A 22,204-nucleotide genomic window follows, 5' to 3' on the forward strand; every position below is an offset into this window, starting at 1 on the left:
TGTCAGAGGAAGTCTTGCCTGCCTCCAACCCAGCTGGGAGTAGCAGCTGCACCTAGCTCAGATCCGAAGCCACTGGTTGGAGTGTCCTCAGTCCCCTGGTGTTTTACTTCTTTGCCAGCTGCTGTGGGTGCCTAAAATGTTGTATCTACGCTGTTAGGGAGGGGCGCATGACTTCTCTTGCAGCTTTCCTGTCAAGGTCATTTTCTGCAGGGAAGCAAAGAAGTCTGCAGGAAACAATTCTGCAAGCATAGTGGCACAGAATTCCCCTAGGAGAATACAGAGAAAGTCTCAAGCAACGAAGCCACTGCAGACAAACTTAACATGCAATGGTCACTCAGAAGTTGTCTGTGCCAAAAGCTGTACTAAAGTTGCATTTGGTATTACCCAATTTACACTCATATGTGCAGTTGACTCAAAATGACTGACACTAGGAATGGAGAAGACTGCTTAGAGTTTGGATTTTCCCATACCATCAGGAATGTTACGACTTATCGGACTAAGGCATATTCCTTCCTGAGAGGCTATTGTTTGTGCTAGTGCATCTGAGTCTTGGTCCAATCACAGGGAATTAGAGAAAGTCAGGCAGAATCAGAGCATTAGAGATGGCAATTCAAAACAATTCAGTTGCTGCGTTTTGCCACCAGCCTGGCACAACTAAGAAAGAGTGATAACCAAAGTACAAAAACATTAACAGAGGATGGTTTGAACCAAATGCTTGAAATTAGAGGATGCATGCAATTTACCATTGAGTAGATACATGGCAGGAACACACTGTAATCTGCATGGTTAAAAGCAGGTATGATAACCACAAAAGTGCACCTGAAAGTCAGTGAACCCTTCCATGGTAATCTGAATTAAATACACAATCTTTTTATTTGGATGGACTTTAAAGGAAATAAGATTTGTGCATGCATCTAGTTATATATGCACAACACATTTATTTCAAGCCATTCTTAGAGTGAAATTGCAAACAACCAATCTCTAATCTGATTGTTAACTACAGACGCCAGGAAATTCAAAGCAATCGTTACTTCAGTGAGGGGAGCAGCAGCAGACACTAAACTACCATATCCCACTTAAGATCCTACATTTGCACAAGGCGAAAGAGTTCTAGTGCTGTACTATGGATTTGAGTTTCTTTTCCTCAGTGAGTAGGTTTTAAGCACCCACCAACTTTGGCAGGAGTGAAGGACCAAACAAAGTCAATTAAGTCAGCAGCCTAAATTTCTCAGCATTGATGTAAGGCACAAGCAGCAGCCCAAATTCTGACACCCCCACTCCCAATCAGTCTCATCTCCCTCCCTCCAAAGATGGGCATCCTGTCAGTGGGTCTCAACTCAGCCTGAAAGATCTTCTCTAGTAGCTAGCTCATTCATTATGTGACTGACATCTACCAACAAGGGAATGAGCTGGGATGGTTTGTGGCATGCATACTTGCCCTACTCCATGCAAGGGTGCAAATTCATGTTGACTTTTGCATTTACATCACTATTCCACTAAGACGGTTTGGAAATAAGAGTCCACAGGCTCCAGCAGAGTCAAAATATTGCCATTTATGCTACCGAGTTGATCCAGCAATGCTTTAGCAGCAAGACTGGTGCATTTATACCAGACTCTGCTTAGGACATTGGACAATAATATTTATGTCCTCTGAATACTTAGTAGCTGTATAGTATTTCATTCTTTTGGCTTTGCTCTTTGAGACAGGCCAACAGAGCTTGACACAGGCACGACTTTTCTATTTATTGGTTTGGATATTCACATCACTGGCATCAAGCTCTCTTTGCTTAGTACAAAGCACAGCAGAAGTGACACTAATTTCACTGCTCACTTTCATCATAAGTTTTTACAATGCACAGGGCACTCATTGCCAAGTTACAACCATTTATAAAACAGCATATGTGGGCTAGCAGCCCATTCCATACCAGATTCCTGACACTGACAGAAGTCGTCCCTGGGAATTACTGGAGCAATTTAAAAGCCAGGCCATGTTCATGCTGGATTATTTATCTATTTTAATACACATCAGTTTTAAGACCACAAGACAGAATGGAATTGTAGCTTCACAGGAGGTGCAAATTCTGAGAAATCCTTCACTTGGGAAGCCTCTGTCACCAAAGTTTATACTGTGTCCTTGGGAAAGAGGTGCTGAATTCAGGCATGTTTACCCAGTCCACTCAGTCACATTAGGTGTTGGTACAGGCCCAGGCCCAGGCCCAGGCCAGGCCAATTACTTTATGATCTCCTCTATTCCAAGTAGTTGTAGTAATTTTAAGAGAGCCTTTGTAGCTCCTTCCAGATAAGTCATTTACTTGATCCTCAGTTTCCTTATTTGGGAAAGAAAAATGAGAGCAAAAATCCAGCTATGGTAGCGTGACCTCCTCAACCAGACAGAAGTCAGAGTCACCCTTTAAAAAAAGGGAGGTTAAATGGACCCACGCTGGCTAGTCAATTTGTTTAGCAAGACAGTGAAGTTACTATGATGAATGTGTCCTAGGGTTATGCTGAGTAAACCCATCACATACTTACTCTATAGTGGCAGCTCTGGTTCCCAAAGGGCTAGCTAGCTCCACTTTGTGTTCCAGGTGTTATAACCTGGTGCACAGGATGCTGCTCAGGTTTTGCCCAGCTGCCACTCCATTATGACAAGAAACTCAAATATGATTACGTGATGCTGCAACCCCAGTAACAGATCACAGCACCACTCTCAAAGGCTGTTTCCACAGCGGCCACTTCCTTTGGCAGTGGCATGCTAATGCAGGGAGCAAAGATGCCAATGAGGCACGGATGCAAATCCCCCACACCTCATTAGCATAACATCATGTGATTTGAAGTCCAGAAGATCGTTGTTCCGGACTCCAAAACACCACGTGGAAGTGTGGCCCTAAGGGGGCTTCTGGAAGGAAGTTCTCCTTTTGGAGGCCCCTTACTGAAAATTTTTGGGAAGAAGGAGCCTCCAGAAGCACATCCTTCGGGAAGCCAGCCGCCCACCCGGCCGTGCTTCTACACAGCATTTTGGAGTCTGGAAGAATGGTCTTTCAGACTCCAAATCATGTGGCATTATGCTAATGAGGCATGGGGAATTTGTATACGTGCCTCATTAGCATGCCACTTCCAAAGGAAGTGGCCTGTGTAGAAACAGCCAAAAAGTTTAGCCTCAGCTTCACAACTGTCACCTTTTGCTCTGCCAGCAGCTTTTTCCAGTCACAAGGGAGAATTTTCTTGCAAAGAAGATCATGATTCTCTACATGACAGGCTCTGAAAGACTGACATGCTAGAGGCACAAACCAAGGGGAATTCAAGTTACATTTCACCCAGCTGCAGCTTTTGGCATATCAATTTCAATGGATGCTATAAGTCTCCTTAAGTAGTATCATTTTTAGAGGTTTGTAAATCAACTCTTAGCTCTCTAAGGCTGCAGAATGCATATCCTTACTTGAATGTTTGAGACTTTACACCTTGATATTTGCATGAAACTCATTTGTTTCCGCACTCCATATTCTGTATTAGTGTAGATATGCAGCAACACTCAGATCACTCAAAACATTCAGGAGGCAGCTTATTTTGGGGTGTGAGTCTCTTCAGGAGTGTTTCAGGATTTTCTGTCTCCTGTGCCATCAAAAAGAGCGAAAGACATTCTTAAGTTCTCCCATTTAGCACTTGGGAGTATTAAAAAGGTAGCCCGCAAAGGAAAAGCTGCCTTCTGCTATCTTCTCCTGCGTGCTACATAATGAAACCTGGAAGATTCTCCTTTTTAAAGGACAAATTCATGGTTCACCTATTTTGGGAAAGGCAACTGTAGAATTTACAACATACAAGAGTAAAAGATGAAAAACTGACAGGAGGGGACCATTTAAAATCTGCTCTTATCATGTAAAGGCTGATTCCAATACATAATGCAGACACTCTGCGGTTATAAAAAAAACAGGAAAACTTCCAGGCTGTCATACATCATAAGCAGCACAGAGTGGGCACAAAACCAGTTTAATTTTAAAACTATCAGACCTCAGATGTCTTAACACGAGCAATTAGTAAGAAAGCTCTGGTCAAGAGGGCGTAAGAAGAACAGAAGATTGAAGTTTGAAGAAGAGTTACCTCATGCCCAGCCCTGGCCAATATCACCCATGTTATTAGCTTCTATACTAGATGCACTTGATGCAGAGACAGCTGGCTCATGGATCACTTCATCTGCGAGTCACAGCTTTTTCAGCCATTCAGGAAAGAGTAAAAGAGGGACAGAGGAACACATGGGTGTGGAATTTCCAGCACTGTCAAGTGATACCTACAGTTTCTCAATGTGAAGTGTTTTGCAAGTCTCTTCAGTGTAAATTAAGGATGGGAAAACTACTGTTAGGCTGGATAGTCTTAAGGACAGAGCCAGGTTTTTGACAAGCCTTGTCATGGACAGCCTGTGTAAGCTGGGAGCAAACTAAAGTAGGACAGACCAAGGATGCATTTTAAACTAGTCAGCTACATAACAATACAATGAAGCTTAAGCAGCTACTCCCACTCTCACCTTCCCATGAGCATAGTAAAGTCACCACTCTGTTCCAATCCAGGGATAAAAGCTAAACTTCATTATAAGGCAACCATAAATCCCACTACACAACTCAGTTCCTGGATGAGGCATTCTTCAGTCAGCAGCAGCCAAAATAAAGATCCCTGGGAAGCGAAGATCTGCTCTGACAAGGTGATTAAAAAAGTAGAGAGGTTCTACATACCTTTGTTTCCACATCAATGTGGCTCTGCTTACTGCACTATGACCATTCCTTCTCTCACCTGAAAGCCCTACACAATCACAGGATTTAAGAGTAAAACTGGGCTCTTGAGCCACCATTAACAGATTCTATAGGCCCAGTTTAACTCAAATGCACCTGATTAGTTTTCACTGCCTTCAAAAGATTTGAACCTTCATAACTGGATTAGACAGATTCCAATCTGTTGATGCTGAGCATCAGCTAGATTCCACTTGAGGCAAAAACCATCTATATAAAAAAAGGGGCCCTTGTGCAATCATTTTTTAGGAAAGTCACACTTGAAAGTTGAATTGCTAGTTTCATTGGATCCTTCTGTCTGGTTTCCATATTAAGAGGCACTAACAGACATTCTTGATGAGCACTGCCAAATCTTTAGATCCTTGACCTGAAATTACAGAGGTCAGACAGATCATCAGGACAGCTCCAGACTGTCAGATGTGCCAGGTAAAGCAAAATTCAAATCCATTCTAGGGGTTGCCTAAATTCAACTGGTGCTCTCTTTCCAGTAGCCAGTGGATATGATGGGCTTGAGGAGGTACTATACTGCATGCTGGGCACTGTAGACAAGCAGTTCTCAACCATTCCTAGCTTCTGCACCCCTTTTGGGAGTCTAATTTGTCTTGTGTGCCCCCGGTTTTGCCTCACTTAAAAACCAATTTGCTTACCAAGAAATCAGACAAAACTACAAGTGTCACAGCTGAGTTACTGAAAAAGTCATTACTTTCTTATTTTGTCTGTATGGCGTTTCAGTTGTACTGACTTCCACGTGCCTGTTATGTAACTTATTGTAACAGATCAATTGATGTACCTCCTGGAAGAACTTGCGTCCCTGGATGAGAACCACTGCTGGAGATTACTTCTTTTATACAAATCAGATGCAACATTCAGATTCCTGGGACATTGGTAAAGTTTGCCCAAGGGCTTTGCAGGCACTGAAGCCATACTTAAGTATGGAAACATACCTCCTATTGCTCCCCATGCTTGCAGGCAAGATTAGCATGCATGCCTTAAGGCCTAGTATGTGGTATACACAAGTGTCATTTACCACTTCTGCTTTAACTGCAAACTCACCGCCTTTACTATAAGCAGTAAGTTTAAGGGGATGCTCCCTGAGGTTCTTTGCAAGAGAAGCACAGCCTTACTAGCAGGGCATTCTTTACCATCACCTAAAGGGCAGCGATATTCAGAAATAGAGCTAGAATATCAGAAAGAGAGATAGGCTACCGCTAGAAGGAGTTAAGAGCTACTTGCACATGCATGCACAGGACATGGCTCTGGAATGTTGTCTGCATAGCGAGTAGGACGATGGTGTAGAAGTTTTACGTTGGAGCCAAGGTACTTACCCAATGTCATCACGGTAGACTCGAGAGATTAGAACCTCTCCTTTGTGATTATAAATGAACAAGCCTCCGATCATGATGAAAACTTAGACGTCTCTTTCCATATTGCCCAAGACCTAAGAAGACAGACGGAGCATTAGGCTTTTTGTACAACAGTAACTGGTGTCACTGGACAGCATTAGAGACTTTTCACAGCATTAAAGGTTATCAGCTAGGAGAGGCACACAAGTGACTAGTATGTCAGTCACTCACTCAAAGTCAGAACACTAATATTCAGGTCTGAAGCATCTCTTAAAGTCTTGTTTTAAAAATTACGCTAAGAACGCCATGATACTCGCAGGTCAGTGGTTGGCAACCTGTGGCCTATTGCACATCCTTACTGTGCTCCTCCCCCCGCACCCCACATGCCTATTGTGCGCTGGAGCCCTGCACTTCCTAATCCTCAAAGAGCTCCTCTCCCCTTCCCACCACTTTCGGAGCACCATGAATAGCCCGACGCAGGTGTTCAAGCTCTTGGAGGTAGTGGGAGGAATGGGGAAAGAGTGCAAATCAGGCAATTTGGGGTGCTCCAAAAGTGCTGGGATGGAGGGGGACAAGTAGGAACTGCAGGATGCTAGTGCCCCAGTGCGGAAGGCATGGGTGAAGGGCACAAGTGGAACCTCAGTAGGCTGTGGGCTCCACGTTGCCCACCACTGCCAATCAGCTGGCCCACTCACTACTCTTGGTTGCCCACCGCTGTCATAAGTTTGTTCCCACTGTTAAAAATTGTCACATTTGAGTCTAAGTTTGTCTAGCACTGACTGAGCCATTGGATTGTGTTGTATGTTTCCTTGCCAGACTGCACAGCCCATTAAATATTTGTTCCACATGCAGGTACTTGACTGAAAGTTCTCTCAAACTCATTTTTATAATAAATAGACTCAAGGAGCTCAGTCATGCTGTCTAAATCCCTGAATTCTCCTCATGTCTGTTCTCAGACACCTCTGAAATTCACCCACTTCCTTCATGAATTGTTGACATTACAACAGGATACAACATGCCATCAGCCCTTACAACAATACCAAATAAGTTAACACACACACCTACTTGAGATTCCCTTATCTATGCATCAAGCAATTGAATTAACTCCCTTTGGCCACAGCAGCTCAGCTTCAGCAGATTATCCACCAGAAAGTTCCCTCCCCCACCCCAAGGATAGAATTCTGCATCATGTAAGTATGGCCTATGTTTTTCATTCTTATGCATTTACATTTAGTCTAATACATAGAGGCCATCATTTAGACAGTTGAAGCCATTCAATGTCATTTACAATGGTAGATCTTTTTAAATCAAAACACCTCACAGAACTGTAAGTATCACACCATCCTATTTTATCAACAAAACTTTTAATAAAAAGGTATAAGCAAGATTTTGCTTTCTATAAAACTAATTATCTTGACTTCTTGAGCACGAGGACCATCAAGATACCATAAACACCACCTATTGGAGGTGCCAAGAGTCCTGGTTTCCTGAACTGCTACAGGCTGGGTGCCCACTGAGACAGATCTGGGATGCAGGTACATGTTACAATGTACTACTGATTTTTTTTTTTTTTTAAAAAAGCTTAAGTCTGCACAGGAATTCGGTTTAATATCAGTTACACTAAAATCCACTAAGCTGACTTGATTAGCATGGAGCTTGTACTACATGTAGAATGTTACCAGTGCATAACTTAGCTTTAGCGTGCTACAAAAGGAACCCAGGTCTTGACTACACCCTGTAATTGTTAGAGATTAGTATGTTAATGCCCAATGCAAAGCTGCACCAAGTACAAGGGTGATGTTTTGAGATACCTCCTACTAGAGGTATTCATATCCTGCCACTTCAGCAGAATGCAGGGCACATGCTTGCCTATACCTTCAGGCAAGAGCTGGGCCCAGTGTAACATCTTGTATTTTTAGAGGAATGAAGTGCTGTATTGTATAGGCTTCTCAAGACATTTGTTCTGCTGGAGTTTGTCCATCTTGAATCAGATCTCTCATTTCTGGCAGAGTCCACAGATAATGGAAATGCCTCTGAATGGACAATAGTTTGACGTATGACAGTGTACTTTTCTACACTATAGGTACTGCAGTATGCCATCCTGTTTTACAAGGATATTTAAAAGAGGCTCCAGAGGAGACCCTGGCAATTATAGACCGATAAGTCTAACATCAGTACCAGGCAAATTAGTAGAAACAATAGTAAAGAATAAAATTGCAAGGCATGTAGAAGAGCACTAATGGTTGGGCAAAAGTCAGCATGGTTTCTGCAGAGGGAAGTCTTGTCTAACTAATCTATTAGAATTCTTTGAAGGGGTTAATAAACATGCGGACAAGGGGCACCCAGTGGACATAATATACCTAGATTTCCAGAAAGCCTTTGACATGGTCCCACACCAAAGGCTTTTATGTAAATTAGGCGGTCATGGGTTAGGAGGAAAGATCCTTTCATGGATCGGGAATTGGTTAAAAGACAGAAAACAAAGGGTTGGAATAAATGGTAAATTTTCACAATGGAGTGGGGTAACTAGTGGTGTTCCCCAGGGGTCAGTCCTGGGACCGATCCTGTTCAACTTGTTCATCAATGATCTAGAAAATGAGGTAAGCAGTGAGGTGGCAAAGTTTGCAGATGACACCAAGTTGTTCAGGACAGTCAAAACCAAAACAGATTGTGAAGAACTACAAAAAGATCTCAGCAAACTGAGTGACTGGGCAGCAAAATGGCAAATGAAATTTAATGTGGGTAAGTGTAAGGTAATGCATGTTGGCAAAAATAACCCAAATTACACGTACTACATGATGGGGTCAAATTTAGCTACGACAGATCAGGAAAGGGATCTTGGAGTTCTAGTGGATAATTCTCTGAAGACATCCACGCAGTGTGCAGCGGCAGTTAGTAAAGCAAATAGGATGTTAGGAATTATTAAAAAGGGATAGATAATAAGACAGAAGATATCATACTTCCCCTATATAAAACTATGGTACGCCCATATCTTGAGTACTGTGTGCAGATGTGGTCTCCTCACCTCAAAAAAGATATATTGGCACTAGAAAAGGTACAGAAAGGGCCACTAAGATGATTAGGGGTTTGAAACGGGTCCCATATGGGGAGAGGCTAGAGAGACTGGGACTTTTCAGTCTGGAAAAGAGGCGATTGAGGGGTGATATGATAGAGGTATATAAAATCATGAATGGTGTGGAGAAAGCGAACATAGAAAAATTATTTACCTTTTCCCATAATACAAGAACTAGGGGACACCAAATGAAATTGATGGGTAGTAGGTTCAAAACTAATAAAAGGAAATTTTTCTTCACACAGCGCACAGTCAACCTGTGGAACTCCTTGTCGGAGGAGGCTGTGAAGGCCAGGACTCTATTAGGGTTTGAAAAAGAGCTCGATAAATTTTTGCCGGTTAGGTCTGTAAATGGCTATTAGCCGGGGTAAAGAATGGTGCCCTAGCCTTCAGTACAAGGGCAGGAGATGGATGGCAGGAGATAAATCACTTGATCATTGTCTTCTGTTCTCCTTCTCTGGGGCACCTGGCATTGGCCACTGTCGGCCGACGGGATACTGGGCTGGATGGACCTTTGGTCTGACCCAGTATGGCCATTCTTATGTTCTTAAGGAATGGTCTGTCTTCCTAAGGCTATATGAAACCTAACATGCATTCTGAGTGCTTAACAGCATCTGTTGATTAAGTATACTGAATAGGTATAAAAATTTTAAGTCCTATACCCCTTGTCTCCAATACACTAGCCACTTGTGGCTACTTGGGCAATTGAGCATGTCTATTTGGCTTGAATAATAAACATTTTCCAAATAATGCAGCTAGTTAGTGACTATGGCGGTTACTACTTCAGAACTGGTTGGACACCATGGCTTTTTAGTCACATTACTAACCCTCATCCCAAATCACAAATCCAAAGTACCTTAAGACACACAATTCAACATTAGTAAAGCTTTGTAAGAAACTAAGAACATAAGAATGGCTGTACTGGGTTAAACCAACAGTCCTTCCAATCCAGTATCTTGTCTTGCCAATAGTGGCCAATGCCAGACATTTAAAAAGGGAAACAGCAGAGCAAAGATCAATTGATCCACCCCCAGTCATACAGTCCCAACATCTTGCCACAGAGCTTCTTACTGCAAGCAGAGAATGGGGATGTATGCCAACCATTTTGGTGAAAAGCCCTTGATGCTATTCTCCATGAACTTAGTTCTTTCTTGAACCCTATGACAGTGCTTTGGCACAACATCTATAGCATTGAGCTCCACAGGTAGCCTGTGCATCATGTGAAGTAATTTCTTGTTTTAAATCTGCTGCATATTAATTTCATTGGTTCTTTTTCCGTTATGTGAAAAAAGTTCCAATCTTTCATATCTCCACACAGGAGCTGTTCTATAAGCCTCTCCTTAAGGGCTGTCGTTGCCTCTCTGTACCTTTTACAATTCTAAAATATTTTTGAGATAGGACAACCAAGACTGCAAACAGTTTGAGGTGTAGATGTACTGCAGATTTGTAATATGGCATAATCATCCTTACTATATTACCTACCCCTTTCTTAATGGTACCTAACATGTAGCTTTTTTGACAGATGCTGCACTCTGCTCAGATTGTTCAGAGAGCTGGCTGCGGTACATCCAAGATCTCCATCTTCAACTGTAACAGCTGTTTTAGACTCCCTCATTTTACATTGAGAGTTGGGATTGTTTTCTCCAATGTGCATTACTTGGCATTTGTTAACACGATCACAGAATCATGGAACACTAGGACTGGAAGGGACCTTAAGAGGCCATCGAGTTCAGCCCCCTGCCCCAATGGCAGGACCAAGTACTATCTAAACCATCCCCAATAGACATCTATCTAACCTGTTCTTAAATAGCTCCAGCAATGGAGATTCCACAACCTCCCTTGGCAATTTACTCCACTGTTTGACCGCCCTGACAGTTAGCAACTTTTTCCTAATGTCCAACCTAAACCTCCCTTGCAGCAGTTTAAGCCCGTTGCCTCTTGTTCTATCCTCAGAGGCCAAGAAGAAAAAAAGTTCTCCTTCCTCCTTATGACTCCCTTTTAGATACCTGAAAACCTCTACCATGTCTCCCCTCAATCTTCTCTTCTCCAAACTAAACAAGCCCAATTCTTTCAACCTTCTCTCACAGGTCACATTCTCTAGACCTTTAATCATTCTTGTCACTCTTTTCTGGACCCTCTCTAGTTTCTCCACATCTTATTTGAAGTACAGTGCCCAGAACTGGACACAATACTCCAGCTGAGGCCTAACCAGAGCAGAGTAGAGCCGAAGAATGACTTCTCATGTCTTGTTCACAACACACCTGTCAATGCATCCCAGAATCAATCACATTGATGGCCTCAGGTTCCCACTTGTCTTCATAACAATCCTTCCATTATTAAGAAGCCTATCTACAAGTAAACTTGTCATCTTAGACCACTGACATTTTGACTTCCCTAGAGAAATTAGAACCCGTAATCCATTACCAATGTAGCTCTACTTGTGGCAGCAAAATTCAAGGCTATTCCATAGACAGGTTTTAGACAGTTTTGTCACCATTTTATCAAGCTGCTTTGTTGATTAGAGAGCTCAGTTTTCCTGCCTCTATGATTTTGTATAGCCCCATTTCCCATAGGTCAAAGGGCCTTGCACACTTTAGTGTATTTAACTTCACAACACCCTACAAGTTAAGGAAGCAGTGTTATTTCCATTTTACAGAAGAGGAACCCAGAAAAAAAAAAAAAACAGGGCTTGTCCAATGTCAGGTAGTTTGTGGCATAGCAGGGAAATGAACCCAGGTCTCCTGTGTGGAAGGCCAGTGCCTGAGTTGCTGCACAGTCCCTCCTAGAATCATGGGACATGTCAGCACAAAGGAGCTTAAAAGCTTTCCTGACTTCTTTGATAAGTAAACAAGATAGGAGAGCAGTGTCCTTTTTTCCCCTCTGTAGATTCTTCTCAAGCAATGGGATGTAAAGTATAAACAGCACCCGAAGATTAAGAAACTGCAAGGGACACAGTTCAGTTAATGAAACACTTGGTGACTCATAGCTGTTGGAATTAGGAGGCCCCAAAATGAAAAATCCCAAATGGAGGTGGAACAAGCTGCTGTACACAAAGCAGAATGACTCAGGCAGAATGAACAATCCTATTACTGGGAAAAAAATCACCCTTGAGTGACTAATATTCTGTTTCTCTCTTTACACTTCCAGGCAGCTTGGCTTACATTGGAACCTATATTTCCTCAGATTGAGCACCCAGGAAGAGGTGCAAGTTAAAAAAAGCTCAATAAGCGAGCTACAGTAAGTTTTGTCACGAAAAATCTTGAAGCAAACAAAAGCCAGTTAGGCTGTATGCTCCCTCAAAAGCAGAATAAGACCTTTAATTGAAAGAAAAAAAGCTGTGAAAATACATTCCAACCTGCTACTGAGATTGCACTGGTGCATGTGCCAAGCCTGAACCGATTCTGCAAAAAGTTATAATCCCAGATGTTTCTTCTAGTATCCTGTGACAATATGGCATCATCTAAAAGGAATGCTTAGGCCTGGTCTACACTTGACATTTAGACCTGGCTACCTCGGGGTGAGGTGGGAATATATGACACTTCAGATCCATAGGTAAACTGGCCTCACACCCAATACAGATACAGCTAAGATGACAGAAGTAGTCTTCCATCAACCTACTCATGGATGCTCAGGGAGGTGGATTAGCTACAACAGAATTGCTTCTATTGATGTAGGAAGCAGCTATACCAGCAGCACTGTAACAGTGCAATTGCATAACTGCCCCTATAGCACTCAGAGCTTAGGTGTAGCCTTACCCTGTTAAATCAGATGAGTTAACAGGAACCATATCCTTCCCGAACCTTCAGACTTACCACCCCTTATAGTTAATAGTAAGTTACCTGGCTGCAACACTCCAACTAATCTCTCTACAGTTCAATACAGCTACACCCACTGAACATAGCTGAATGCAAGCAGTCCTGTAGCACCTTGAAGATGAACAAGTAATGAGCTTTCTGAAGAGGCGGGTCTTACCCATGAAAGTTCATTACCTTATAAATAAATGTTAGTCTTGAAGGTGTTACAGAACTGCTTGTTTTTTGCGACCCTACAGACTAACATGGTGACCCCTCCAAGACTATAGCTGAATGGAACATGAGTGTTTTTAGTACTTCATATCTCCTTATGGTAGATTATGGCCAGAAAGGCTAGATGTAACTTTAACACAGACAAGAAAATTTAACCTGGTTATCCCACATTAAGCCTTACAGTTTGACTAAAGCAACTTCCACTAAAGCATTCATGGTAGATTTGATATCAGAAAGGGAAATCCACGGTGTCTGTTGGTGAATTATTAACTGTTGAACCATTCTTACTGAAAATTTGGTAGTAGTCATTGCCAGCTCCCAGAGGCAGGGATGGGGTTCATCTTAGCTTTATATTACTGTTTGGCTAAAATTAAAAAAAGTCTCTCTCCATGTTGTGGAAGGACATAAGGCAACTTCAACCCTGCATTATGCTCCCCTGCCTCTCCCCATGATTCTAGCTCTGTCTTGGCAGAATTGGTGTGTTTTAGCCCCATCACAGTATCATGTGCCTCTACTTCCCAGGGCAGCCCGCTTCTCCCTCTTCAGAGCTCTCCCCACTGAGAAGCATATGTCGCTATGCAATGTGAGCAGCAGATGAAAGAACTGTACATAAGAACGGCCATACTGGGTCAGACCAAAGGTCCATCCAGCCCAGTATCCTGTCTGCTGACAGTGGCCGATGCCAGGTGCCCCAGAGGAGGTGACCTGAAGACAACGATCAAGCGATTTGTCTCCTGCCATCTGTCTCCAGCCTTTGACTAAAGGCTAGGGGCACCATACTTTACCCTTGGCTAATAGCCATTTATGGGCCTAACCTCCAAAAATTTATCAAGCTCTTTTTTAAAGTCTGTTAGAGTCCTGGTCTTCACAGCCTCCTCCGGCAAGGAGTTCCACAGGTTGACTGTGCGCTGTGTGAAGAAAAATTCTTTTATTAGTTTTGAACCTACTACCCATTAATTTCATTTGGTGTCCTCTAGTTCTTATATTATGGGAACAAGTAAATAACTTTTCAATATTCACTTTCTCCACACCATTCATGATTTTATATACCTCTATCTCCTCTTTTCTAGACTGAAAAGTCCCAGTCTCTCTAGCCTCTCCTCATATGGGCCCCTTCCCAAACCCTTAATCATTTTAGTTGCCCTTTTCTGAGCTTTTTCTAATGCCAGTATATCTTTTTTGAGGTGAGGAGACCACATTTGCACACAGTACTCAAGATGTGGGCGTACCATAGTTTTATATAGGGGAAGTAAGATATTCTTAGTCTTATTCTCTATCCCTTTACTAATTCCTAACATCCTATTTGCTTTACTGACTGCCACTGCACACTGCGTGAATGTTTTCAGTTTGACTACAGGACTAGTGCGAACAGATGAAACCCCTCCCCTTCAACCTCCACTCATACTTCCAGCCCCCTCGCTTTCCCCCTCACATCTTGTTAGTGTAAGAACACTACACGTCCACTCGCTGCTCAAACTCCTCTTACTGTTTCCAACCTACAAAAACTTGCCCAGCACTGCTTTGGTACTCCCCCTTGCACATCCATAGCTCTGACTGCCTCCCTTGCTTTGACCACCCCCCCACCGCATCACATTTCACCTCGGTCATACCATACTCCCAGTAAAGTTGGAGAGAGCACAGAGAAGCGGGAAAGTGGTGAGGCTGCAAGGGGCACGTGAACCAAACCAGGACAGAGTACATTTACACTGTGGAGTGTACCACAGTCTGCGTAGACCAACATGCACACTCTGCTTGGTAGCGTGCTAAAAAAAAAATTCAGCAGTGTTCTAGATACATCTTTGTTTTAACTGTTTTCTCATTGGAGTTTTTAATATTGTATCAAGTCATTTTATGTATTGTTGTATTAAGCCCTGTTAAATGGAAATTTAGTTATTTTGTAGAACAGTTCCCAGAAGTAGGTACGGTAAAAAAAACCTCTTTGTACCCTTTATTTTTGGATTGCTTAATTGATTGCCCTGTTGAGTGAATGAGATGTAGACAGGGAAGGCGTGGAAGACAAGCACCTCCAAGTACTTGCAAGTGCTGGAGAAAGTAGATACAAGGCCAATGGGAAGAACAATAGAACCTGTGAAGTGGGCCCTCTGAAAGACTGGACATATGGATGCCTTGGGAGTCACCAGCAAGTGCTGCCTTTGGAAGCATCACCCAGAAGAAGGTGCTAAATGCATTTCATAAGATTGCTCTTCCAGATTATGCACATGAATGAGATGGTTACCTGGTGTCAACATGGGTAAGGCATCTTGCACAGGGACCCCGGGTTTTGTCTTGTCAGCACTGGAGCATTGATCCGGATCACCAGAAACCCAGCTCCACCCACCTACATTTAATTCACCTAGCCAGTGCAGTTAGGGGGAGCAATTATTGGCAACAGGAACAAGACAGGAATGTATCATATGCATATGATGTGTTGATTGCTGCATGTGTATTACCAGGATATGTGGTGTTTTGCCTTTTCCTCTGAAAAGATCCCCTGCAGTACTTTTCAGTACAACAGTGTGGATGTTGCAACATAGAATCTCTGCACAAATACAAACACTTCACCTCTGGGCCTGTACTCGGGTTGCCATCATCCAACTGCAACATTGCCATGGGGATATTTAATACACTAGTTTAAAGAGAACTAGCATGCCTGGCTACTAGGGCTATGAAGCATATGCCCTGAAGATAAGTCTATGCTGCAGCTATGCCATTGTGACCCTGTAGCACAGATGCATGCTGTAGCAATAGAAGTGGCTTTATCATTGCTGCAGGACCCTCAAACTCCCCATATGGCAGCAGCATTCTCCCATCAATCTACCTGCATCTGCAAGAGAAAGGGGGGAGGAGGAGGAGGAAGCTAGGTCAGCCTAGAAATTGTGCTCGGTGTTGATTTTACACAACAGTTGTGTAAATTTAAAGAAAAGTTGTTTGTTAAATCTGAACCCAATGTACTGGGAAGAGACTACAAACATATGCATCATCTGTTGGCTAGAGAGGTGGGAAGTAATACCTTTATTTCACTGGGACATCTGAACAGAAGACCTACAGTAAAAATAAATAAATAAATAAATAAAAATAAAAACCAACAGCAGCTCAGGGGAACAAACTGCTTCACTTGTCTAAGCAGGTGTTCTCACACCTTCCTTGAGAAAGGAAGAGGGGCCGAGACCTCCAGATTCCTAGCTTACATATGGATGGCCCTGCCTCCCCCAGGCCTAGGGTCGCTGTTCATCCTATTCCCTCCTTCCCACTGCCAGAAGCATGTCCCACTACAGCCTGCAGTCAGCAGCCTGAGACAGGAAAGTGAATGAGAATCATTTCCACACTACCTCCCAGCCCTGCCAGGCCAAACAGATTAGGGAGAGGACAGTAGCTTCATGTGGGAAGAGTGTGTTGTACTGATACCAATCCCAACCCCTCTGCAACTCGCTTGCAACCTCCAACCCTACACCCCCCCAGCCTGTTATAGCAGAGTGGTGAAGACCACTAATTTCCTGCATTCCTCCAGAACACTCAGCTTTCAATGCATTCACAATTCCAGGCTCTAAATCAGTGGTTCTCAGTTCACAGGCTGCTTGCAGCCTAATCAGCAGCTGTGATCTAAGAGATCTACCTGTATGTCTGAGGGTATCACGCATGCGCAGCTCATGCCTGCAGCTATCATAATGGTAAATATGAGAACCACGGCTCTAAACCTAATTTTGGGCAGGTTCTACCATCACCAGATTAAGAGATCAACTATCTGCAGGAGCTATAAGTTCAAAACTTGCTAAACCAGGGCTTATTTCTGACAGAACACACCAAAACAGAGTTCTGGCACCTTTTTTCCATTAGAACACCAGAAAAATTTTCATCACCAGTCCCACGGCAGTGCAGGGATCAGGGCAGGAGCCCCCGCCAGTCCTGTAGCAACAGAGGGACCAGAGCATTAAAGCCAAAACATGCTAACTATGAAGGATCATCAGACCTGGACTTCCAGCACTGTCTCCTCCCCCCACCCCCTCCCAGGAAAAAAAGCACCATGCTAGAAAATATGTAATTCTTCTTCTAGAAAGAAGAGGCACGGAAGGGTTATTAATGCTGTCACTGTATCCTACTTTTATGGAAATTACCATGGACTTTCCTAAAGCAGACACGTGCCAATACACATCTTTGTGAAAAAAATCTAATGAGCTAACGTGCACTCTCACTGATTCATTTCAGAGAGCTCCCTTCCTCAGGGAAGGCAAAAAAGTGGTAAAACAGATCTGCTGAAATTCCAAGCCCAGCCTTTTGCCATGAAAAACTGACATACAGCATAGACAAGCTTCTCTGTGCTGCAGCCTCATTACACCTTTGAAATTGCAGTATAAAAGTAAGTCTGTAAGCAGGACAGGAATTCTATTTGAGTTCCTAGTCCATACTCATCACCAAAACAAAAAGGTACAACTATCATCATTCAGAATAACCAGAAACCCTAAGCACTTCTATTAGTGTAGCATTAGGAGAGACAGGTTGGAGTCTTTGCATGTGTTCAGCTACATGCTTAAAGGAAGATATTATGGGCTGCTAGCCATGTACACAGATAAATTTGTTTGTCCTTACTATGAAGGAGCTCCTAACCAAAGTAGGAGGATAGCAGGTAGCTATTTGTCAAAGCAAACAGGCTCTCCTCTGATGTAGGTCAGCATTTTTCAGATTGGGCATGTATGCTCTCAGAGGGTACAAGAGAAAAGTCCTGTAGTGGTAAACACCACATTTTATTTGGATTCCAAGTCTTACTAATCACCAGTCTTACATGAGGTTATGTGGTGGAGCCTACATTATTTGAAAAGGAGTATGCACCAAAAAAAGTCTGAAAACCACTGTTGAAGGTGAGGGGAGAGATGTTTGAAGAATGGTTTACCTAGCTGCCTTACCAACCAGCTGCCAAGAAGGAAGAAGTCAAGGACTGGTAGATGGATGCAATACCTACCTAGTCTCACTAGGTATTCTTGTTGGTCATGACCAAAAGCCACCTCCATATGCAACAGATCCTTTGTGAAACAGTTTGGTAGTGCCAGTTCAGTTCTTAGTAGCCATCAAAAAAGTTTGGCTAGATGACAAATGAGACTGGTGGGAGCCTGTGGTTCTGGGAAAGCTTGCGCTGCTCTTACCCAGGTTGTACCCACTCCAGCTAAAGGCTCAATCGCCATGGCTTTCAAGCAAACATCTGTCCCCAGCAAAACTGCGCGCAGATGGAAGCGCACAAAAAGTAACCATTTCCCCAGAATACACAATACTTAAACAAGGCTCTACTTTTCACCAGCCTTCATCTAACCTGGTGTACTGTTCGCAGCCCAAATGATCTTGTGTTTAACTTAGTTGCCTACTAAACTGATTTCAGCTGTGATTTCCAAGTCATGAGTCAGGATCCTGAACATTAATAAGCTTACTGAATAAGCAGCCCAAGCTCGAGCCACTATTTGAGGACAACCCTAGGAATAATCCAGGAAAACATTGCCTCTGAGAAGCAATGTTTCTAGAGCAATGAGTCACACACACAACACCCTGAGAGGTAGGAATTCAGCACTGCATAGAGCATTATACAGTAAAGCAGATAGCTCTTGAAACCCAGTACAAGCACGACAGTGGCTGAAAGAGGAAGGGGATTAATTTCTGACAAATCTGCCTTAAGCAAAATGAGGTTGCTTTGTAAGGCAATTACCTTCTGGTTAGAGCTGGTTTTATCAGATCAGACAATGCCATCCTACAGCCCAGGGAAAGTGTGACATAGCATTAGATACATCAAGCACCTAAACTTTCTTAGCAAGTATGTAAATGATGCCTTCTAAAGGAGCACATGAGTTTCACCTCGTTTATGGTGAAGGAACAACCAGCACCTGCTCTTCCTTTAATACAATGAGAGCATGGAATACACATGAGAATACCCAACACCTTTTAAACATGGAGGCATAAAATCAGCCAGAGATAATTACAAGACAAAGGTGATCACTGGAGTTTGAGACAACACTTAATTTTAAGTCCAACTCAGTAAGTCCTCAGAGCAGGAAGGCAAGAAGGAAAACAGTACCAGGGGTATCAGTGGATCTTTCAGTTCCAGGGGCAAGGAGCTTTCTGCTTCACTGTGGTCTAAGCGGCAACCTGGAGATGTGGGAAAATAGATTCTCAATACCGGACCCTCCTTTAGCCTCTAATCACGAAACCTCCTCCACACACCCCCACACTTCCAGCATCTCCCTCCACTGCTGCTCAGAAACTTAACAGTTCAGTTTCATTGCTACCTATAGAAGTCTTAACAATAGCAGTCCAGTCTCATTTCTCACCTATGTTTCTTTACAAAGCTCTGAGAACCCAAGGTAAGGAAGCTGTATTAAAATCACATGAAAAAGAGTTAAATTCCATCAACCTTGGAAGATTAGGTTCAGGGTTTAAGTGAGAGTTTAAGTTAAGAAAATTGATTGTTTAGGCCCCCAAAGGAAGCTTTCTATTGCCATTGCTAAATGAACTAGTGTATTTTGAGTCCTGAGTCCCAGTACGCTTTTTGATTATTGCTCTCCTGCTGGGATCAAGATGAAATGGTGTTTATGGGGACCCTCTAGTGTCTATTGGTCACCTCTTTGCATTGAAGTTAAAGGAAGCTGCAGGCTGTGTGGTACGAGTCTTTGTGGCATTGACACCCTGAACTACTCTTTGTTCACCCTTAGACTAAGAAGAGATGTTTTCTTTCATTATAAACACTAATGCACCTTTCCAGTCATTTACTTCTCAACTTCTCATACTACAGGGTCCATACCTTTTATAAGAGAAACCATGAATGTGCCTTTCTTGGCATCACTGGGCACAGAGGTCTCTTGATTTCCCTCCACAGATATCTCCCCAAGTGCCCTGGAAGGACACAGTGATAAATGTGGTTTCAAGAAACTGACAACACTGATGCATCCCTTACAAACCCAAGAACGGATGTTGCTTTCTACCAAAGCAATACACACAAATTAGAGAAATCTGGGAGCATCACACCAGAGACCAGACTACTAACAAAGCTTGCAGAGACAAGTAATATGGCTCCTATTAATTGAGCAGAACAGCATTATCACTACTTCTAAAGTAAAAGTTTGTGGTTTTGTCTATACTTAAATGTTTCGGGTAGCACCACTAATATGGTTTAGGGAAGTGGCATTCCAACACCAGCAGCTATTGGTACTTGCTATACTAGGGGCCTAAGCAGCATAGCTATAGCAACACCAACTCCTCATTATAAACACACAATACATAGTTCTGATGATAATCCAGACCTTTGGAATGCACAAAGCATTCAAAGTTGCCTACCTGGAAAGGTTCCAAGTTCTGATTTTAAGCAGCCTGAGGGTAAAGTCTGTGGTACAGAGGGGAGAAAAGTGGCAATCAAAAAGCTGACAGCTTAAAATAGGAAAGACAGATCAGAGAAGATTAACTTCTTCATGGGGAGAAAAGCCAGAGAAGCCAACTGCACTGCACGATAAACAGACACAAGGTTTCCTGCAACTACACAGAATCCAAACGCCCGGAGAAAGGAAATGGGAATGCAGTTGTGTTGATAAGGGCCTCATTTTAAGTCTCAGAACAGTTTTTTTAGTTACCAGAGCTATACAATACCTTGGTCCAGTAGGACTTACAGAAAGAAGCTACAGTCCATAAGCCAGCTAATTCATACTTGCAATAATAATACAGATAGTTTGGAGGAAGGGGTACTTCAGAGGCCTTTGCTCATTTTAACCAGTCATCAGATTTCACCATTTGACCTTCAGAAAAAAAAAAAAATCTACACATCCTGACTTCATTTCCATTTCACTCAAGGACTTTCAGCTGCATAATGAACACAAAAATGACTCAATTTGTTGCCATGACAGGTGTTTCAGATCACCAATAACCAGCTGGTACCCCCCTGCCCCCCCAACAGTGCTTTTGCATTTGAAGAGGAGCATCAAATAGATACCTTTTCTCAAATAGTGAGAGGTACATTCTGGAGAGAGAACTACAAGTCAATATTATCTTTGTCATCTATGCCTTACCACTATACAGTTATGAGGCGGAGCCCGGCAGCTGTTCAACAGCTGCCCAGTAACCCTACAAAACAAGAAAGGAAGAATTCTAGCCCATAGGAACGGTGGGAGGATTTTAGAGAGCTCAACTAAAACGCACGTGGAATGCACAAGATCGCAGCCTGATTACAAAAGGAAAAAAGTTACCTGCTTAACACAGGGAAGGGTCAGATCACAGTAACCACAGGACACCACCCCCCCCCCCCCGCACTTGAATACGCTGCCTCGTACAGTAGCACCGCGCAGAACAACGGCTTCCCCGCCGCCACAGGCGAAAAGCCACCATGCCCATTTCCTGCAGTGCTGGTGTTCCCCGGGGAGTCTCCCACCCGGGCGCCGGCCCAGCCCGATACTGGTTAGCTCAACCTCTGCCAGCCCCAAGGCGGCCACAGGCCGAGCTGCCACCCGCCGCGAGCCACGGACGGAGCGTGCCCCTTCCTTGCAGCTTCCCCCACATCAAGGCTGGGCCAAGCAGACCCCCTCAGCTAAAGCGCTAGGGATGGGGTCTCCCCCTCCCCCCCAGGGCCTGTCCCCCGCCTCCTGCGCGCTCCCGCGACACAGCGTCTGCTCCCCCCGCAGGGGACAGGCTCCTGGCCTCCCCGCCAGCAGCACGGGGTGGGGCGCACACCCGGCACAGGGGCGACCCCCACACGCAGGGAACCTCCCGCTGCGGCCCCAGCGGGCAGCTCGCTCGCTCAGCGCCCCGCGCCAGGCGGGACAGGCTGTAACCGCCACCCTAACGCCACAGCCCCGGCCAGGCAGCTGCCCCCGCAGCCGGACCCCGGCCCGGGCAAGGAGCCCCCGCCCCGCGCAGCGAGGTCCCCGACGCGCCACAGGAGCCGCTACGCGGCCTCACCTGCCGGTGCTACCTCCGCCCGCTCTCGCGCCGTCTCTCCGCCCAGTCCCCAAGATGGCGGCTACTCCCCCC

At 43.9% G+C, this 22,204-nt stretch overlaps 1 protein-coding gene across 3 annotated transcripts in view; it reads right to left on the reverse strand.

Moving 5' to 3' along the window:
• AP2M1 (adaptor related protein complex 2 subunit mu 1) overlaps window positions 1-22,204 on the reverse strand; it is a 39,338-nt gene extending 17,134 nt beyond the window's left edge. The window contains exons 1-4 of one of the 3 annotated variants that reach the window (XM_075004037.1): window positions 20,525-20,570; window positions 19,992-20,083; window positions 19,269-19,339; window positions 6,101-6,213 (exon numbers count right to left, since the gene is read on the reverse strand). In XM_075004037.1, coding sequence (XP_074860138.1) covers window positions 6,101-6,174 — 74 coding nt within the window. In that variant the 5' untranslated portion in view covers window positions 6,175-6,213; window positions 19,269-19,339; window positions 19,992-20,083; window positions 20,525-20,570. Of the gene's footprint in view, window positions 1-6,100; window positions 6,214-19,268; window positions 19,340-19,991; window positions 20,084-20,524; window positions 20,571-22,132 lie in introns of those variants that run through there. The other 2 variants (XM_075004035.1, XM_075004038.1) reach the window with 2 other exon arrangements.

Source organism: Carettochelys insculpta, chromosome 10 (genome assembly GCF_033958435.1).
Source record: "Carettochelys insculpta isolate YL-2023 chromosome 10, ASM3395843v1, whole genome shotgun sequence".
NCBI lineage: Eukaryota > Metazoa > Chordata > Testudines > Carettochelyidae > Carettochelys > Carettochelys insculpta.